The following is a 22254-nucleotide window of genomic DNA, read 5'->3' on the forward strand; positions in this document are numbered from 1 at the left end:
TTGGCCACTCTTTGTCCCATATTCTTGGTTCTCATTTTCCTGTCTCCATGGCTTTGAGTAAGTTACTGAACCACTTGTCTGCAAAGTGTTGGCACCAACAGTATCTGTTTCCAGGGCTGTTGTGAAGACTAAAAAGGCTTTTTCTTTTCTTTTGCTCAGTTTCCTTCTCCTAATTGAAGAACATGTACCAACAATAAAGAAAATAAGGAAGTGCTTAATGAATTTATACAAATGTAAAGTTTATTGTGAAATATACACATGCAGCTATAATCTACTTCTGGTCATGTATTTTAGCATGCTATTTATTTTACTCCAGCCTCCAGAAATAGCAGAAGAACAGGAAGACTACAAGGAGCATATTATAGAAGATTTATATGTTTATAGGCCACCTGTCTCTAAACCATGGGTTTCTTTGGGCAGTGAAAAAGAAATTGAGGAAGAATCAGTTAAGGAATCTACAAAACAGGTCAGAGGCTTGGATATGATCTTCAGTGTGTTACCTCTCTATAATGCTTCCTGAGGGATCTGTGAGGTTTGCTATGTTTGCCAGTGGGAATGTCATTTTTCCTTTGATAGAAGAATGGTCATTATTTGGAGTCTTTGGGTATTAAGGGTCAAAATGTGTTCCCCCAAAGAGGTATGTTGAAGTCCTAATCTCCAGTACCTCAGAATGTGACCCTATTAGGAAATGGGGGTCGCTAATCCTCTAGGACTTGTGTCCCTATAAAAAGAAAGCCATGCAAAGTCGTGGGGAGAACCCATGTGAAGAAGGAAGCAGAAATTGGAGTTATGTATCTACAAGCCAGAGAACAGCAAAGGTTGCTGGCCATCACCAGAAGCTAGGAGAGAGGGGATCCCTGGGTGGCGCAGCAGTTTGGCGCCTGCCTTTGGCCCAGGGCGCGATCCTGGAGACCCGGGATCAAGTCCCACGTCGGGCTCCCGGTGCATGGAGCCTGCTTCTCACTCTGCCTATGTCTCTGCCTCTCTCTCTCTCTGTGTGACTATCATAAATTAAAAAAAAATAATAAAAAAAAGAAGCTAGGAGAGAGGCAAGAAACAGATTCTCCCTCAGATCCCCTAAAAAGGAACAAAGCCTTCAACATTTTGATCTTGGGCTTCCAGCCTCTACAACTATGTTCATAGTTCAAATAAATTCCTGTTGTTTTAAAGCACCCAGGTTGTGGCACCTGGTTACAGCAGCCCTAGGAAACTGACACAGTGGCATTCCAGAGCAGCCCCTGAGAAGCTTTGTATGTGAGTGATTTATTATGAAAATGTTCCATAGAAGTATAGGAAAAGTAGCAGGATAAGGACAGAGCAGAAGTCCTTACCAAGGATGCAGTCTCAGGCACAAGTCCAGTAGAGGAAAGGCTTCAGCTTGAACCCCTAAGGGAACCCTGGAATGTAAATTATACCTGGGTTGTCCCAAACAGCAGCAAAAAAGATAGGCTTACACATGTCTCCTACCAGTCCAACACTGATCAAGATGTAAGCTTCGAGTCACATCCTATTTTTTGGTACCTTTGTACCAAAGTGGTCCCAGTAGCCCTAAAGCAGTGCTCTGCAGAAGAGCAGTAGGTGGTAGCCCTGGAAATAGAAAGCATACAGAGCTGGAGGGGCAAACAAAGTATAGAAAGAGATTTGGGAGGATTTGAGCAGAGCACCAGTATTGTCCACCATACATCCACTTTTCCATGGACTTGATTATGTTACTTTTACTGCTGTTGCAGATTACATATATGATTTCTCGAAAAAGAAGTAAATTTGGAGCGCCAATTAAGTTCAGTGACCAAAATGCTTCCAGTGTAAAAGATGCCTATATTGAGTGTACAGCCTACCCAGATAGAAATTTTACCCTCAAGCAACTCGAGAAAGATGTTGGCATGCAGGTAGTCCCCAAAGTCAAGGACACAAGTACTCAAACAAGATGGTAAGCATGTAATGGGGTTGTATATTTTCAAAGGCAATTATTATTAAGTATAATAATACTTAATATTAAGTATTATTAGTACCAAAGACATTAATACCAAAGAAACTAAGACTTTGAGACAAATTTCTAAGCCAAGCCAGCTAGAGATTTCTGTGTTCCTTCCAGGGTGCAGAAAACTGAAGAGCACGAGTCAATCAGGTTAGACTTGGGGGGTAGACTCAGGAAAGGACAGGGAAGTTCCAACAACAGAAACCCAAACCAGAGGACTCTAGATTGAGTTGCCTCTCAATGAATGCTGATTTGTACTGAGAGACCGTTGTATCCATGTAAAGGGAGTGAAAAGATGAGAAATAGGCAAAGTTCTTGACCCTTAAGATGAAAACAAAATATATGAATCAAAAGTTTCAAATCTAGGTGACTAGGAGAATGCTGGTACTCCTTACCAAGATCAGGAAATCAGGAAGGGTGGCTAGTTGAGGGTAGAGAGGCTGAGCTACATGATTGTGATGGAAGCCTTAAAAAAAAAAAAAATCAAAGATGAGGTTCAAAGAGGATTGAGAGTGAAAGCGAATGTTTCCAGTGTTCTTTCCACACATTAGGCATTCTTCTAAGCACTTGGCACACAGCGACTCAATTAATTCCTACAACTGCCCTTGGAGGTAGGCACTATCCCCATTTTACAGCTAAATAAAATGGGGCAGAGCCAGGTTAAAAATAAAACTTAATATTCAAAACATAATTTAAATCTGAAGCAATCACAAATAGATTGGCTGAGAAATAACAAAATAATCACATTAAAAAAATAAGAATGGCTCTTAGTCATATTGCTACTCGGATGAAATCAATACATGGTATATAATTTCTTACTTAATCCTACCTAGAGGACACTAATGTGTGCTAGAAATTAAGAACTGAAGCTAAGATTTGAACCCAGGTCTCTCTGGTTCCAACACCAACATTCTTTCTAGCCCTCTGCTTTGTGCTACTGATACTGAGCTAGCTAGGGGAAAAAAGAATTGTTTATGAAACATAAAACTCTCTTTACTCCTTATTTCATTACTCAGTATATTTGCCTCCCACGGAGACACTTTACCTACATTTGCTCAACATAGATTAAATACAACCTAATATTTTTTGAGCACTTATAATGTGCTATTTTAAAGCTTTACATGTATTAATGCATTCAATTTACTATGACTTTATGAGCCAGGTACTTTGAGAGATTCGTGTAGAGATGAGTAAACAGACACAGAGAGGTTAAATAATTAGCTCGAGGTCACAAAGCTTGTAAGTGATAAAAACCAAGCTTCAAAACCAGGCAGCATGTCACCAGAGTGCACACTCTTAATGACTGTGCCATATGACCTTTCTATAGCCCCATACCCTAGAATCAAGGAGCTCCCTGGTCTAGTGGGTGAGACTGCCAATGCCCAAATGCAACAGGATATGTTAAAGGAGGGACAGGAGGACAGATTGGATGGAATAAGCTTCCTACCAGAGATCATGGTGCCATCATTGCTGAAATGTAAATTGTTTCTAGTTTTGTATATTTAGAGCAGTTTCTCAATCTCAGCCCTACTGACATTTTGGGCTGGATAAATCTCTTTTGTGGGAGGCTGTCTTGTGTGTTGTAGGGTATCCCTGCATCCCTGGTTTCTACCCTCCATAGGCCAGTAGCACATTCCACTTGTGACAACCAAAAATGTTTCTCAATGTGGCCAAATGTTCCCAGGGTGTCGGGGTGGAGTAGGATTGCACTGGTTAAGAAGCGCCGATTTAATGAAATGAAGAGAGAGAATGATGAACACATGTGGCAAAATGTTAATAACTGATGAATCTGGATGAAGAGTGTATGGGAGTTCCTTAGATCTTTCTTACAACTTTTCTATAAGTTAAAAATATCTAAATAAAAACTTAAAAAAATAACTTCTTGAGGACGCCTGGGTAGCTCAGTGGTTGAGTGTCTGCCTTCAGCCCAAGTTGTGATCCCGAGGTCCCAGAATGAAGTACTGCATAGGGTTCCCTACAGGGAGCCTGCCTCTCCCTCTGCCTATGTCTCTGCCTCTCTCTCTGTGTGTCTCTCATGAATAAATAAATAAAATCTTAAAAAAAAAAAGAATTTCTTGATTATGTTGGAAACAAATACATAAACACTCAAAGTATTTCAAAAAGGCAGTCAACATGAGTTATCTAGGATAAGAAAAAATTCAATATATAGAGTTTAAATAAAAAATAGTATCTTATTACTATCACAGAAAGAAACCTTTGATCTGTCACAACCTATATTTACTTTCCTTTGATTTTATTTTTGGTATTCAATTTTCTTTTAGGACATACCCCAAAAATGCCACTACACAATATTATCCAAGAGAATTTTCAGAGGAGGAAAAAGAGATATTTGGACAATCAAAGACTCTGAGTGACTTTCTTAATAACGTGTCTGTAAGGTAAAAATTGTATATTGAGTTTTTTAAATAAGCATAAAATGTGTATGCATACCTATTATGATGGGTCTTAAAAGGCAACTCAGTCCATGGTGTCTAGTTAGAGAGTATGACGAGTTATCAGATATGCATGAGCATGTGACACATTCTCAGTCTTTCTTTCCTTTCTATTGCCAGGCAACATCCTAGACCTCCCAGGCTAAGACCACACCAGCATTCATCTGGGAAATGTATACAGTTGAGTGTGTGAGGATGTTTTCCTAATGGCAAACTAATAGCTATTCACATAGTCCCTTTATTTAAGTCTTTGTTCTTCACTCCTCTTTTTAGTTTCATTAACTTGTATAGGATCACAAAGGATCACAAAGACGAGGATGCAGAGGGTGTGGAGGACGATCATGGCAATGATGATCTTTGTAAATGATATCCTGAATTCAATTCAGATGTACCTTTGTATCTTACCCCTTACCCCTAATTCCTCTCTTACTGAGTCTGAGAGAGAGGCTTCTTCAGAGACCCACACACACTGTTACTAGGACCCTGGGGTTTCTACATCAGAGAAGAACTTGACAAAGTCTCAAGTCGAAATCAGAATTCAGAGGAAGTGGAACCAGTGGTGAAAAGGTCTGCCAGTTGTACCCTGTAGGTTGGTTTCCATTTCTTTCCAAAATTAAAAATCTATTGGTCAAGTTCATACATAGCCCATGGTAAGCTTTTTCATTTTTAAGAAAACACCATTAATTCTTTGAGACTTTTAAATATCCTGAAAATCCCAACAACATTTTGAAAGTAATTTCCTCTGCCTGGGGGGATCTGGTTCAAAAACTCACCAAGGAAGCAAAGAGAGTATATTAAACTAGATAAAATGCTTTATATATGTATAGTTATGTTTACTCTGGGTCAAGTCTTCTTGTGAAGTTTATTAAAACTTGGAACAAAAATAATTTTTAAAAACTTGGAACAAAGAAAAAAGATACTCCAATGCCTGATGACCAACGACCGTTCAGCAGGCTGTCCTTTGCTAACTTGTCTTACACTGTAGCGAGCCTACCTGCCATCTCCCTGTACCAGCCACCAGAATAACTATGGGATCAAAGCTAAGGAGAGCAGAGGAAACAATGTTTTTTTCAAAGAGCCAGAAACCCAGAGGTAGAAACACACCCTCTCCTCACAGGATTTCAGTACTAACTGGTCTCTGGAGAAGTTATTACACATGCAGGAAAACTGTAGATCTCATGGCAAGGGTAGGAGGACACACTACAAGAAAGAATTCCATGAAGCCTCCAGAAATTGCCAGAGGTTTGATGTTTTAAAAAGGGGGTTGCTGTTTTGTAGACTCTGCTGGTTGATTAGGGGAAATGAAAATCAGGTGAGTTTACTTCCAACTTTGCAGCAAGCCTCATTTTCTTGTTTGGTGACAAAATTAAATGTATTTCTGCTTGGCTACAAAACTAAACAACAACAACAAACAAAAAAACCAGTGTGCTAACTATCTGCCACTCATTTACAGAAAGCATGCTATTGATTTTCCTATGGGGCAGTAAGAAAGGAACAAGAAAACCTAAGGTTTCTGTTTCCTCATATCAAAATGTAGTCCTTAAAATTTTTCCTGATAAGAATATTAAAAATGAGAAATCTGTCTATCCATTTGAAAGCCATAAATGGGGCAGCGCTGGTGGCTCAGCGGTTTAGCACCGCCTTCAGCCCAGGGCCTGATCCTAGAGACCTCGGATCGAGTCCCATGTCAGGCTCACTGCATAGAGCCTGCTTCTCCCTCTGCCTATCTCTGCCTCTCTCTCTCTCAGGAATAAATAAAAAATACTTTAAAAAAATAAAAATAAAGCCATAAATGGCCTACAGCCAATTCTTAATTATCCACATGGTGTATTATCTTTAAACTTCAGTTTTTATTCTTCCCTTTCAGTTACCAGGCTTTAGAAAGAGGAATACTAAACAGCTTTATATTTCCTTCTCTGAGATGTGGGAAGGAGAAGCCAGAAATATAAGAAAAAATAGGAAAATTGGCTCCGGAATTATAATAGCACTGGTCAAGAAGAAATAAACCCACAAATATATCAGCTGCCATGTTTCCCACTCTAAAACTGTTGAAGGCTTATTCAATTTTTTAAAAGTTAATATAAGCCTGGCTTTGATCTGGGAAGAGTTCCCTTTTAGAAATGAGTTCTTACAGAACTTTATCCAAAAAGAACCTAAGGGAAGCAGTATTTGCAAAAGAAGGAAATGATAAGAAAGCAGATAGAAGAACTTCAAGGGATTCTCAAAGCAACCAAGATACATTATTTTCTAGATTAAAAAAAAAAAAAAGGAATTACAGGGGCACCTGGGTGGCTCAGTTGATTAAGCATCTGACTCTTAATTTCAGCTCAGGTCATGATCTCAGGGTCCTGAGATGGAGCCTCGTGTCAGGCTCCACACTCAGCATGGAGTCGGCTTGACATTCTCTCTCTCTCTCCCTCTGTCCTTCCCCCTGCTCTCACTCACTCTCTCTCTCTCTCCTCTCTAAAATTATATATATATATATTTTTTTTTTTTTAAAGTACTTACAGGGGATGCCTGAGTGGCTTAGCGGTTGGGCGCCTGCTTTTGGCCCAGGGCGTGATCCTGGAGTCCCAGGATCGAATCCTACATCAGGCTCCTTCCGTGGAGCCTGCCTGTGTGTGTGTGTGTGTGTGTGTGTCTCATAAATAAATAAAAATCTTTTAAAAAATAGATAAATAAATAAAAAATAAAAAGTACTTACAGGCTCTAACTCAGACAACAGTTTTGCCAGCCTCCATTCAGAAACCGGAGTGCAAAGAAACCAAGAAACAGGAAGCAAGAGAAACGGTGCCGTCTTCACTTCTCCTTTGTGAATTAGCTCCCAGTTCAGACTGAGAGAGAAGAATCAGGAAATCAGAGCAAAGCCCCCGGCTTTAGCTTGTCTCTTGGGAATTTCTTTCTCATTTAGGCTGAAACAGAAAAAAACCTCAAGATCTTGAAAATGTTAACAAATGCTTCTATTTGAAGCTCCAGGCTGTGAACCTACCTCTCACAGGGTTTTTAAACATGCTTGATTTGTTAATTTATTAATTAATCCAGGGGCACCTGGATGGCTCAGATGGTTCAGTGTCTGCCTTTGGCTTAGCTCATGATCCCAGTGTCCTGGATTGAGCCCCACTTCGGATTCCTGGCTCAGCGAGGAGTCTGCTTCTCTCTCTGCCTCCCGCTGCTCATTCTCTCTCTCTCTCTCTCTCTCTCAAGCAAAACAATAAAATAAAATAAATGTGCATATGAATCACCTGAGGATCTTGTTAACACGCAGACTCTGACTCTGACTCGTAAATTTGGGGTAGAATCTGTGACTGCATTTTTAGCAAACTCCCAAGTCATGATGGTGCTGATGGTCCACAGACCACACTTTAGGTCCTAGTTTGGAAGATAAAATACAAGAATTTAACCAAGAGTATTCAATTAAGCAGTGAACAGTAGTGTTAATTCCTAACAACACAGGTATTAAGGGTCACACTGCTTAATGACATTCTTAGGAGTACCTATTATAATACTTAGAGTTTATATTTAATTGTCTAACTAAAGGAGGGTTTTTTTTGTTTTGTTTTGTTTTTGACTCTCAATCATTAGGGTAAAATCCTGGGTGGCATTCTAATCATAGGAAAGCTCCAGAGGCTATGCAAATGAGCCAAGCTTTCAAACCTAAGCATATACAGGGGCAGTACACACGACAGAAACTTAGAGTAACAATTTTTTGTTTTTGTTTGTTTGCTTGTTTATGGTACTACTTCTTTCAAGAACATACCTCATTTTATACCTCATAAGCAAATAACTGAGTAATGGTGGAATTAGTTGGTCAAACTCACAGAAAACAGTTATAAGATCTAGAAAACCATATTTATACACAAATGTACACACAACTACTTGACGGCTCAGGAGAGTGACCAAAAGTAAGCAGGGACTGGAGAGGAGAAGGATGAGATTTGCAAGTTTGCAAGGGTCTTTCTATGGATTATTGCCTAACCCATAGGAGGCTCTGGTGCCAGAAACCTACAGCCATACAGGTCTACGGGGGCAGAATAACCAAACAGTCAGGGGAAAGTCATGGAAGGAAGGGAGCCCAGGTAAGCCAAGACCCCAGATCTACATAAAAATCTAATCAGATTCTAGACTGTAGACTAAAGTGCTCATTTTTAGGGGAGACTCTAGGGGGATCCAGAACCAGCATCTAGAAGCTGAAAAATTGACAAGAGATTTGGAGTTTGAGTCCAGCAAAGTTAACTGCATTATAGAACAAATTTCACATTTCGGAGGAACAAAAGAGAATCCAGGGTCTCTACAACATGTCATTTATAATGTCCAGTTTCATTAAACATGGGAAGTCACCAGCCATGTGGAGAAGCAGGAAAATGGGGCACTCAGGTTCCTCCCGATACCCCCTGGGGAACCAACGGAGGGTTTTTCCCCTCCAACACCAAATACATATCTTGTCCGACACCAAGTCCCTAACCCTCAGCACTATCAAGTTAGTCTAGACTCCACGAGGTAAGGGGCTTAGTCTCATAAGCCTGCCCCAGACACCAATCTCCAGACACCAATCTTGAGTCCCCGGGGGCAGGGGGGCTGGCTATACTTCTGCTTGACCAGCTGTAAATGAGTTCGATAATTCTCCAGAAGGACTCCTTTAACTCAGGAAAGCACTTTCCTTACTATTACCAGTTCACTGTAAAGGATACAACTCAGGAGCAGCCAATGGAAGAGATGCACAGGACAAGTGATTGAGGGTGCGAGGCTGGGGGAGAGAGACGTGCCAGCCTCCCAGCACATCTGAGCATTCGCCACTTTGGGAGCTCCTGTAGTAACTTTAGGACAGGAGCCTGTCAAGTCAGGGCCCTAGGCCATGAAGAGATGAGCCTTGCACTCAGATGGTTCTTGAAAGGGCAATATTAGCATTGTTCACAGGATAATTCTTAATTTTAGAGATTGTATCATGCATTGCAAGTTTAGTAATAGAATTGAATATATTAGCATCTCCCAAGTACAGTGACAACTGAAACCACCCCCACCACTACTGCACACACACACACACACACACACACATCTCACATTTCTAAACTCCAAATCTCCTGCTGAGAATCTCTTACTTTAAATCTTATATATACAATATATAAATATCCATTATAATCATGATCACATATAATCCTAATGATATATTTGTAGAATAATTAGTATATATGAACATTCAATACTGAATATGGCTAAGAAAATTGCCTTTTCTGTCAGTTTGGGGTTTTTAGGAAGCAAATGAGAGTGAGTTTAAATTGGAGGTTTACTGAAGGACCCACCACGTAAAAAATATTTTTAAACAAAGCAGGATTGGGCAAGAAGAGCTTTGTCAAAGTCCCAGCCAAGCCCAGCAGGGGGCTCCAGAGGGAGGACAGCCTGTGGAGGAGTCCTGCAGGGGGCAGAGCTGGGCAGGCCCCCCTGTCCCTGTTGCTGCAGCCCAGGCATCAGCCTGGGAGAGCACAGCCTTGGCTTGGGCGCCCAGGAAGATCACGAAGGTGCTCCAGGCCACCAGCCAACAGCGTCCTGGCACTAGAAGTTCTGAGTAGCACACAGCCATGAGGATTTTTTTTTCCTCTGAAGTCCTTGTTTCACATGAGGGTCATCATCAGTTATCAAATATAATTGAGAATATTTTTTCCTTTCCATATAAATGAAGTAGAAGGAGCTGCCGAAAGACGTACCACTGAATAGGAAAATCCAATGTCTTGAGTTTGTTTGTTTGTTTTAATAATATAGTGTTGAAATAGCCCTGCAGCAAAATGAAATCATGAACACATTTGTTGATGACTGGAAGTGCCTGGCCGAAGAAGAAAGCACCTTTGGAGACAAAACTGATACCCACCTGAAAGAGTACCAGTCCTTCACGGACCTTCATAACCTAAAGGAGAAGATGGTCACCTCCGTCTCATGGCATCCGACTATCTATGGTGAGATGAACACAACTGCGGTTCTCTTTATGGTGGCACAGTTATAGTCTGTTGGTTTTATAGTAAATTACAAACTAGCTCAGTTGCTCAATTTCAGTAAGACCACTCCCAGTTGCTCAGTGCACCTGCTGAGCACCTTCTGCACCCCTGCAGTCCTGTGTTCCCCGAGCACTTCACTGTGGTCTCCACAAGGACAGAACCAGAGCCCAAGCCAGGGAGGTGACAGGCTCAGGTCACCCAGCCAGTGCAGTGCTGAATCTGGATTTGTCTCAGACTTTTGGGACTCCCAAGGCTAATTCCATTCCCCCTGATACTCTTCCTCTCTGATTCCTGGATAAGAGAGGAAACACACCTCCCTTAAATCACTCAGCTGCCAAAGGAGGTGGGACCCTCTGCAGTTGGAACCACATGCAGATGGAACCACAAGGAGAAAAAGGTTCTTCTCTTTTCCTGCCCGTCTTCCCACACTGGCCCTTTTCTCACACACAAAAAAGTTTTCTTGCTAAATCTTTGAAATTGACTGTTTACTTTACATTAACAGTATATCTCAGTTTGGACCGACCACCTTTTAAGTGCTAAATAAGCAATATGTGGCTGCATATTACACAATATGAGCTCTAAGAGAACTCCCAGAACTCCCAGTCTATTATTGAATATATTCATTGAAGTTTCATCAAAATGGAAATGAATAGTGACTCTGTAGAGCAGGAACACCTAAAAACATTTCTTTGTATATAGTTGCTGCGGATTTTAACTTCTAATTGTGCTTCAATCAGGGCTAATAGCCGTGTCAGTGGCTGTACGACTCTCCCTTGAAGAAAGAGTCCACTTTTCGGGTAAATTATTGCTGCAACCATCATTGATTCTTTTCTGGAGTTTCTCTGATCCCATACATCCTCAGGTAATTAAGGAGAGCTGTCCACCTAGTCTAAAAATTTCAAATACTATGTTCATATTTATATGTAGCAGATTTAATTGCAAAGTACTTTATAACCACTTAATATGGTAAGCGCTTATAAAGTTAGGCTTTCTTCAATTCACAATTTCTCACCAATTTGAGCAAAACTAAAGGGTAGGCTTAGTTTATTGAAACGGTTTATTGAACGAATCAACATGTTATTTTCAAAAATGATTTTAAGAGGATCATTTAACCATTTTTAAAAAACAAACTCCTTCATGAGTTTTATTTCAAGACTATTTGTTCAAATGCAAGTAGATGTTCATTTCACATAAATTTCCTCAGTTCTGAGGATCACCAGTATGGGACAGTAATGAGTACAGATCCCCGGGTGGGAAACAATGCGGAGTGGTGAGGACTATGGCACGATGGCCCTGGAGAGAGTACAGCCTGCTTATGGGATACCTACACTTCAGCTCTCTTGTTGCCAGGTGGTTCCATTTGTTAAGAACCCAGATCTGAATTTTTGAGTGAAATCTCCCAATTTTTAAATAGTTTAGTTTCAACTAAAACTAAACCAAACACAGACTTCAAATAAAACAAGGCTAAGGGCCAGATTTGCCCCACAGGGTTCTATTTCCATCATCTGCTCAAAAGGAGTCCTGCTTAGGGAGAAGGTGCTTTATTGTATTAGATTAAGTTTTTTTTAATGTACTTAAATATACTTTGTTTCTATAAAGTATTGTATAACTAAGGCTTTCCGTAAGAAACCCTAGCTTTCCCTTCTACCTTCTTCCCGATTTCATCTGAATTCAGGCAGTTTTACTATAGTAGATTCTAGTACACTATTTATTATAGACTTAGAGATCAAAATGACAGATCTCTTGTTCTTTCCTGTCAGCCTAATTACCACATAAAGGTAAGTAGGGATTTTCTAACATTTTCTAGTGGGCTAGAGTTACTTTCCTGTCCACATGATGGAAGTGTGGCTGAACTTTCAGGCAAATTAGGAAGAAGAAAAAAAAAGAATTCTCTATTTTGAAGAATAGCTTAAAAAGACAAGCAAATCGTTTCTTAAAGAAATAATATAAATGATTTCTTTTGTCTTTGTTCTATCAAAACAATAGGAGGATATATTTCTAATTTATTTTAAAAGTAGAAGTTTCTCTAGAAGCTACAGAGTACCAAATAAACAAAGATGATTCACTCCAATTCCAGTCTGAAGACTTTAGCTCGATGGTGGCAAACCAATGGCCTCTGGGCCCCATATTTTTGATGGTCATGGTTAAGGAAGAACAGGCATCATGCATGCACATATTTTGCTTGGTGCTAACACGTAGCACAGGTGCCAAAGATGATTAATATACCTATTCCTTCACACTGGTATATTCCTTGCAGGGCTTCCTTCTTACCTTCCAGGTACTTGAGTTTGTGCACCTTCTGGGTTCTGTATTATTTTAATACACTTTTTTTAAATTTTTATTTATTTATGATAGTCATACAGAGAGAGAGAGAGAGAGAGGCAGAGACACAGGCAGAGGGAGAAGCAGGCTCCATGCACCGGGAGCCCGATGTGGGATTCGATCCCGGGTCTCCAGGATCGCGCCCTGGGCCAAAGGCAGGCGCTAAACCGCTGCGCCACCCAGGGATCCCTCTGTATTATTTTAAAATTTGAAATATTATCACTGGCAATACCTCTATCTTTTCTCATTCAGCAACGTTTCTTTTTGAGTGCTTACTGTGTGCTAGCTCGACAGCAAGGAACAAAACAGACAAGTATCTTGTCCTCACAGAGCTTCAGAAACACTAAGCTTAGTCTTCTTGTTTATAAAAAATTACAACATCTACTAACATGTGCAGGGTGGAGGAAGGGAGAACTCAGGCCCTTGAGAACATACCTCTCTCATGCACATAGTCAACATTCACAAAATTCAGCCAAAACAACTTCCCATCCAGAAGTGGGATTCTATGTCCACATTTCTTATACACAGCTATCAAATTCCACTTTTGACTGTCTTACTATTTTCTCCCTCCGATTTTAATAGGTTTTCTCATTATCTCTCGAATTTGGGGGGTTTTCTTTAGTTAATGCTGGAGAGTCCAGATGACATCTTTTGCTTCAAGTTCTGTCCAAGTGACCCTAATATCATTGCTGGAGGCTGCATAAACGGACAGGTACTTATGGATTTTTTTCCAGCTATTTATTAATTTTGACAACATTCTGTAATAGGTTTTGATAGGTAGTTTATTTGAAATTTAAGGATTCAGTATGGCAGAAGGAATGGATGCCAATTGTGTGCCAAGAACTGAGGTATATAGATGTGCTAGACACGATATCAGGACTTGAGGTGTCCATAAAGTAATCTAGTTAGAACTGGAATGAAACTGAGTCAAATCTGTTTGTATTTGTGAAATAGAACTGCATATTGTACAAGATTCCACAGAAGAACAAAAAACACAAGCATTAATACCTCATGATCAAGAGTTCTTTTCTGACATTTCCCTATGGGTAGGAGTTAGGGAATGATCCAGAATTTGAAGAGAAATTCACTGGAAAAACATACAGTGTACTGAATTTATATACCTATTATTTGATACCATATTTGTTTTCTTCTTTTTTTTTAAAGATTTTATTTATTTATTCATGAGACACACACACACAGAGGCAGAGACATAGGCAGGCTCCTTGTGGGGATTCTGATAATGGACTTGATCCTGGGACTCCGGGATCATGACCTGAGCCGAAGGCAGATGCTCAACCACTGAGACACCCAGGTGCCCTCTTCTTTTCTTTTTCTTTTTTCTTTTTAAAATATTTTATTTATTTATTCATAAGAGCACAGAGAGAGAGGCAGAGACACAGGCAGAGGAAGAAGCAGGCTCCATGCAGGGAACCTGATGTGGGACTGATCCTGGGATTCCAGGATCAGGCCCTGGGCCGAAGGCAAGCGCTAAACTGCTGAGCCACCCAGGGATCCCCTTCTTTTCTTTTTAAGTTATCTAATTTATATGAAAAAAGATCCTATCCTCCAACTGACTGTTTCTTTAATAAAGCTGTTTTATGATCAGAATTTAAATTCACTGTGACCCATTGAGTTTGACCATTAACGGTATATGATCTTTTTGTGTGTAGCTAGGAAAATGTCCTTGTGATGGAAAACTTAAATGTCTACAGTGGGGACACCTGGGTAGCTCAGTTAGTTGAGTATCTGACTCTTGATTCCCATTCAGGTCATGATCTCAGTCATGGAATTGAATCCCACATTGGGCTCCACACTCAGCAGGGAGTCTGCTCGCAATCCTCTACCTCTCACTGTCACCCATTCTCTCTCTAAAATAAATAAATAAATCTTAAAAAAAAAAAAAAAAACTATCTACAGTGTCCATGACCATTTATCCAGAACCAAAATAACCAGGAAAATAATTTTCCCCCTCAGTTTTGTTCGACAATAACTGGTGGTCATAAGGATGACCCAGAGCCCACCCTCCAAGCCCTGCAAATACTGAAATGCTTTTTGTTACTCATTATGAAGGTGATACAATTTTAAGAATATTTTAGAAAGGGGGCACTTGGCTGGCTCAGTTAAAGAGCATGAGACTCTTGATCTCGGGGTTGTGAGTTCAAGCCCCATGTTGGATTATAGAGATTACTTAAATAAATAAAACTTTTTTTAAAAAAAGAATATTTTAGGGCAGCCCCGGTGGCGCAGTGGTTTAGCGCCACCTGCAGCCCAGGGCGTGATCCTGGAGACCCTGGATCGAGTCCCGCATCAGGCTCTCTGCATGGGGCCTGCTTCTCCCTCTGCCTATGTCTCTGCCTCTCTCTCTCTCTGTCTGTGTCTCTATGAATAAAAAAAAACAAATAAAAATTAAAAATAAAAAGAATATTTTAGAAAAGTAATGATGTAAGTAAGTAAATGATGAAAATTAAACCACTCGCAATTCTATAATCCTGACATTTTGTTAACATTTCAGTGTGTTGAAATGATTTGTATTCATTGAAAATTTATCTAATTTAGTGTTGTATATTCTATTTTATTCTCATTTTTCCAAAAATGACCATCCATGTATATGCAAATTTGCAGTTGGCTAGAATATTCAATTAAGTAGAAATCATCATTTTCCAGCCTTTTTGGACAATTGAGTGTTTGTACTACTTCTGGAGAACGGGCAAAGCAGCTCTTCCCAGTCACAGCATATTCCCAAAAGCAGAGGAAATTGCATACTGTTTATCTTGGAGTTTAAAAAAATACAAGCCTTTATTAACACAAGCACAAGCACAGAAATCAAAGGGCTAAAAATACTTTTATAGAGAAGAAAACATTCTTCTTCATGTTAGCTTTAAAAGTTGCTGACTTACTAAAGATGTTGGCCACATTTGATTATCCTTCAAGATTGATTCATCAGAGTGCATGCCAATACCAATAGCTTTTAAAAAATCTTTAAGATCTAATTAGCTGTTTTCTGAAAATATGTTGTAATAACATTTACTTCTATTTTAGATTGTCATGTGGGATATTACTGCACATGCAGATCGCATAGAAAACATCAAGACAGGTGGCAGTAGAAGTAAAAAAGCCACGCTCAAGGTTAGCTTTTTATAACTTTTCAGTTCCAAGTTTTTTCAATTCAGAAGTTTGTCAAAAAGCACATAACAGAACTGCCAAACTATGCAAAGACTCAATAGAGTGGGAAAAAAGTATTATTTCACTTCATCTTCACCAAGTATTTTCACCTTCACATCTATTCATGGACATATTCTCAATCACTTTTATGTAGGCCCTTGGTGAAAAAGTCCATAAAACAAGTTGCATGACCTACCTGAGGATGTGAAGTTATTTTTGTTGTTGTTGTTAAATAAAATAAAGAGACCGAGTGACTTACCTATCATGATGTCATGGAAAGAGCACCGGACAGAAGGGCCATGTATGTAGGCTCTGGACTGTGGTCCTGTGAGTTTGGGCATGTCCTCTCACCTCAGCAAGCATCAGTTTCTTCATGTATAAAATAAAGGAGTTACAATCCTTTCCGATAATAATGTACTGTGATTTTGTGAAGCTGTGGATGCTGTCAAGAGGGCTGAGGAGAGATTCCTCAGCTCCTGACACAGTACTCACCCACCATATTGCACACCTTTACCCCCGTTCTTCAGCCTGAACACCAATGGGCCTTCACCAAGACACAGTGGGATGTGGCCTTCTGTGTATACATGGAACACTCCTTTAAAAATGGGATCTCATCATTTCTTTAGGGAGTGGGTCAATCCTTCTTGTTTAGACATGAAATCTTAGACTAAGCCAAAGGCAAAATATATAATCTTATTACCTACATATATGATACACTGAAACACCATGTTTTTCTTTGAACTAGTATTTCTCCAAGTTACTAATTTTAACTGGAATAATGAGTAAGGTATGAATTCACTCATTAGCTCTCTGAAATTGACACCTAACCTTCTTTTGGCATTTTTCCAGCCTATGTTTCTCCTTGAACCAGATAGTAATAAAGAAGCAACATACATCAGACACTGTGCAGTCTCCTCAATAGAAAATGGTCATAAGAAAGTAATTACAGATATACATTGGCTGCCTGACACATTTGAGGTGAGTCTTGATGGCTTCATAATTTTCTCCTGTTGGATTGTGCATTTCAGAAGATTTTATTCAAAGAGCATGTTTCAAGTCAACAATTCATTTACATTTAAATCATAAAATAACCAGGAACCAGGCATCAAACAGTTGTGTCGGTGTTGCCTGGCCAATATCTGGCTTGGGGATGAGAATAAGGCCAATGTTTCAACTTCAATGGCTATAAACCACTAAAAAATGTAAGTGGTGTCAACAATGATATAATACAAGAATGGAGAAGATAAGAGTTTGATAGGTAAAAGTAGAATGCAAATATTTTATACTCTCAGCCTTTGTGGATTTAAATTAATGATTTCAGCTAGTTGGAGCAGGCAACTCTGAAGATCCATGACATATAGTAATGTTTTATTTTGCCAAGGCAATATTGAACTGAGTGCACCTTGAGGCTGATGGGTGAAAAATAGTCATGCTGTGAATGAGTTCAGCTGACTGCCTAGCACCTGCAATGCAGCTTGGCTTTGTAATTATGCACCTGACTCACTAAGTCTGGTGTTAGTAAATTTGGAAATGGGTAAGCTCCCCAAATGTTTCCCTTAAAGGATACTAAGGGTCTATTATGTACTTTGAGAATATTAAAGAATATTATGAAAAGTAGAGTTATAAAAGGTAATTAGCCCTAGGTAAGGTAATTCATTTTATTTATTTGACAGAGAGAGAGAGAATGAGCTGGGAAGAGGCAGAGGGAGACTTCCCACTGAGCAGGGAACTCTATGTGAGGCTCAATCCTGAGACTCTGGGATAATGACCTGAGCTGAAGAATGCTCAACTGACTGAACCACCCAGGCACCCTGCCCTTAAACATATTTAAATGGATTATGCAAGGCTTAAAAGTTATAATGGACCAAAACAAAGAGCCAGATAGTTTCTATGATCTCTAAGAGCTTAAGATAGGGCAATGCAAAGAACTCTCTGTTCCAACTTCATTTCAGCTCATACTATATACACAAATTAATTAAGATGATTATAAATTTAAGTAAAAATAAAGCACAGGAAAAATAGAATAAAAATCAAAATAGAATATGATAGAATGTCATATTTCTGGATTGGGGATAGTTTTCTAAGCTAATTAACATGGAAAGAAATTCAAAACATACATACATACATACATTTCTAAATTAAAGAAGAAAGAACAAACAACAAAATGGAGGAAAATATTGGTCTTAAATATAGTAAATACAAAATTTCCAGTAAATAAAACATATACTGAAAAACAATTACTAGATAAACATGAAAATCATTCAGGCTTTCTAATATCAAAGAAATTAGTAATAAAGCAGCAATGATATACTATTTGGGATCTATTTAATTTCTGAATAAAAATTTAATAGGGGTACCTGAGTGACTCAGTCGATTGAGTGTCTGCTTTTGGCTTGGGCTATATGGTCCCAGGGTCCTGGGATCAAGCCTCACATTGGGCTCCCTGCTTCTCCCTCTCCCTCTGCCATTCTGCCCCCAACTCGTGCTCTCTGGCTCTCTCTATCTCTCTGTTAAATAAATAAATAAATAAATAAATAAATAAATAAATAAATAATCTATAAATAAATAAATAAATAAAAATTTAATCGATAATAATACCCTGTGTTAGAAAGGATGCAGTGGTGAAACCAGTAAACTCTAACACTGCTGGTTCCAACATAAAACTTCTGGAAGACAGCCAGTGTGACCCTTAAATCATCCAAATCTTCAACTCTTTGAATAGTAATTCAAATTTTGGGAATTAATATTATGAAATAATCTAATTCATGCTTCAAGATACAACATTATATGCACATCCTAACAAATTATCTCAAATGTATTCATGAAAAAAGACTGGAAAAGAATATAAGTAGAATTATATTTGATGTTCAAACCTCCTATTTTCCAAATTTCTATGATATTATTATATGGTTGCTATCGTTTAAATCATTAAAACATAAAAGCCCAGAGCAAGCACACTTCTGGGGTCTTGCACTTCATACAGCAGGGAAGGCTCAGTAGAAGGAGAGACAACGTGGACTCTGGGTTGCTTAGCAGATGGGTAGAAGTTGGCAGTAGTTAGAAACCAGAGAGAGTTCAGGCTGCTGTGTCCCTGGCCAAGTTTCCAGGGTCTTCGCTCCTGGGATGCCCACAGGGCTTAGCAGTGCAGCACCTGGCTCCTTTCCCTACCCCCTATTCTCACTGTCTGCTGCTGGAGCACCTACCTTTGATTACTGTCCTGCCCATCAGTCCTCCGGGAATGTAGGGAACTGGGGAAAGTCATGTTTTCCTACTGATTCGAGAGTAGCACCTTCACAGATTGCCACAAAATCTTTTTCACCTTGTTTCAAAGCTAGCTAGTTGGAATTTGGGACCTTCTAGGGCCCTGAGGAGCCATGAACCCTCCTTGGACTCTTGCCAGTGCTAGGAGACTGTGGGTATCTATTGTAACGCTAAACTCTTTTCTACTGACCTTATCTGCTCAACAATCTCATTAAAAATTCATATGTTTTATTCCATCATTAATAGTAAAAAAGCAAAAGAGCCTACATTTCTAATTATAATGGAAATGATATAATAGATAATTAAATGAAGTATAATATGTATAATATAAAACTGTTAAAGTGATTTATTAGTAACACAGGTAAGTGTTCAAATTACATCAACTGGAAAAATCTTAGAAATTTTTATGCAAAAAAAAAAGAAAAAAAAGAAATTTTTATGCATGCTAGTTAAAACTATGTCAGACTGTTTCTGTGAAAAAAAGACTGGAAAAAATACACGTCAGAATTACATTTTAAGCCTTATTCTCCAAATTTCTGTGATAGTGTTATATTCTTTTAATAAAAATCAAAACAAAGGAGAAAATATTATAAAAGTAAAATGCTTTGAGGAAAGTCATTATGTTCTAGGTATGCAGAACTTACTTCTTGTGTTTTTAAAAAACAGATTAACAGAATGGGTTCTGTTTTTGAGAATCGAAGTGGAATATGCTGTCAGCTTGTCACATGTTCAGCTGATTGGTATGTCTTTATTAGTGTTCTTGGCTCAATTTCAAAGTCACAGTGGGTGGGGTGGGAGGTTTCCCCAAGTAGAGCTCTGGACACCAGCTGGGAGTCTTAAACTCAACTTAATTCTGATACTACCTAGCAGGATTCATAGGTTAAGATCCAGTCCTACATGACTGCTGTCTCGAACACCCTACCACCGCCACCACCCTTCCCCTGCTGGCCACCTCAGATGCCAGTCACAAACCCAGGTCCTTAGCTGTACTTGTCACTGGCTGCAGATAGTAAATTCCCAAGATTCCTTCCTTAGGAAGGATTAATTTCCTAGAGTGGCTCACAGAACTAAGAGAAAAATTTAATTACTAGATTACTGGCTTATTATGAAAGAGTTTAACTCAGGAACAGCCAGATGGAAGAGATGCACAGGCAAGGTATGGGGAAGGGGTGAGGAGCTTCCATGCCTTCTCTTGGTGCTCACTCTTCCCAAATCTCCACGTGTTCACCAACTAGGAAACTTTCTGAACCCTGAACTGAGGTTTTACGGGGCTTCATTACATAGGTACAATTGGTTAAGTTTTGGCCAGCGGTGACTGAACTCAATCTCCTGTAGGTCTCCCCTCCCTGGAGGTCAGGGGGTGGAACTGAAAATTCCAACTCTCTCATTACAAGGTTGGCTCCATTGGCAACCCACCCCAATCCTTAGGAGCTTTCCAAATGGTGCCTCATTAACATAACAAAAGGCGCTTTAACCACTCTCACCATCTAGGTAATTCCAAGGGTTTCAGAAACTCTGCTAGAATCCTGGAGGAAGAACAGATTGATACATCTTATAATTCACAACATCACAGTCCTATTTTAAACACTACCTAAAATGTTTTCATATAATATATTATTTTCTCTTTTTTTATATTCTTTTTTCTTAGATGCTTCTAAAATCATTAGTTTCTTCTGTTCCTTAAATAATCTTTATTGTAGCAATTAAACCTGATATTAACAATAGGGCAGAATATTATAGATGGTTGCTGGTTGACAAAAATACTTTTAGACACAAATATGGTGTAAAAAGAATTAACTAGGTTTCAGGGTTGATAATGTTGAAAAACATTATCCAGAGTTATGCTGCTTCTTTACAGTCTCACACTAAATTTACATCAATTTTATCTCACAAAGATTGCACCATTTAATTGGGAAGGCTTTTTAACAGTGGAAAAGTTTTACATTTTTATTGCAAATTTATAGAAAATTCTTTTGATAAACAAGTTGGTAACTATGTTGAAGAATGTTTGTTTAAATAAAATTACATCTCCCAATTTTTTTTTAATTTTTTATTTTTATTTATTTATGATAGTCACAGAGAGAGAGAGAGAGAGAGAGAGAGAGAGAGGCAGAGACATAGGCAGAGGGAGAAGCAGGCTCCATGCACCGGGAGCCCGACGTGGGATTCGATCCCGGGTCTCCAGGATCGCACCCTGAGCCAAAGGCAGGCGCTAAACTGCTGCGCCACACAGGGATCCCTACATCTCCCAATTTATGGAACTAAAAACTCACAACGAAGTAGGAAACATGAAGAGTAATATTATTTATCTTGTCTTCAAATACTGGCAAAGCTTGAGTGTTCCAAAGAGTTTTGATCTCGATGGAATAAGGCCACCTTAGTCCATAGAAGCTGAAGGCTATGGAGTGGAAGATGAAGGCATAAGTAACATTAATAGGAGCTATGGGCAAGGGGTGAGGGACACATCATTCATCCTGTGGACAAATATTGGGTAAGATTCTGTGATTGCAAGGAACAGAAATTGACTATGGCTAACTTAAGGGAATAAAATCAACTTATTAGAAATTTATGCCAATACTCTCCTAGGTGCTTCAATAGGTTAACTATTTTTATATTTGCAACAACTCTGAAAAATACTTATGGATAGAGAAAACGAGGCTTTGAAGGCAAGTACCCATAACTTATCCACCCATAACTCATTGTACATGTAGAGAGAGAGTTATGTGTGGGTGTATATAAATACATATATGCATATATATACTATAGGTAGTAAGTAATGATGTTGATAAATCAAAGACAGAGCTGACTCAGGCCTCAGAAACAGCCCCAGGGATTTGCGTAGCAGGAGTGAATGGCCAGCACCTTCCATCTGAATGAACCCGACTACTGTTACATCAGAAACTCACCCCTTTGGCCACACAGGAAAGGGCAGAGCACCTTGAATGACAGTTCCAACCTTACTGCATGCAATGGGGAAGGGGCCCCTCCCCAAAAGCCAATTAGAATGCTCTTGCTAAAAAATAAAAAAACATGGTGGGAGGGGACAGTTATTGCCCAAAAGGACCACCAGTAGGGCCATATGGAATATTATACA

At 39.2% G+C, this 22254-nt stretch overlaps 1 protein-coding gene across 8 annotated transcripts in view; it reads left to right on the forward strand.

Annotated features, from left to right (window-relative positions):
- DNAI3 (dynein axonemal intermediate chain 3) overlaps positions 1-22254 on the forward strand; it is an 80038-nt gene that overhangs the window by 16744 nt on the left and 41040 nt on the right. For 7 of the 8 annotated variants that reach the window (XM_072834306.1, XM_072834309.1, XM_072834305.1 and 4 more), the window contains 9 exons: positions 317-466; positions 1731-1930; positions 4261-4377; positions 10186-10376; positions 11153-11277; positions 13360-13449; positions 15777-15863; positions 16749-16877; positions 19827-19900. In XM_072834306.1, coding sequence (XP_072690407.1) covers positions 317-466; positions 1731-1930; positions 4261-4377; positions 10186-10376; positions 11153-11277; positions 13360-13449; positions 15777-15863; positions 16749-16877; positions 19827-19900 — 1163 coding nt within the window. The remainder of the gene's footprint in view (positions 1-316; positions 467-1730; positions 1931-4260; positions 4378-10185; positions 10377-11152; positions 11278-13359; positions 13450-15776; positions 15864-16748; positions 16878-19826; positions 19901-22254) is intronic. The other variant, XM_072834307.1, reaches the window with a different exon arrangement.

The sequence above is a fragment of the Canis lupus genome, chromosome 8 (assembly GCF_048164855.1).
Source record: "Canis lupus baileyi chromosome 8, mCanLup2.hap1, whole genome shotgun sequence".
In the NCBI taxonomy this organism is placed as follows: Eukaryota; Metazoa; Chordata; class Mammalia; order Carnivora; family Canidae; genus Canis; species Canis lupus.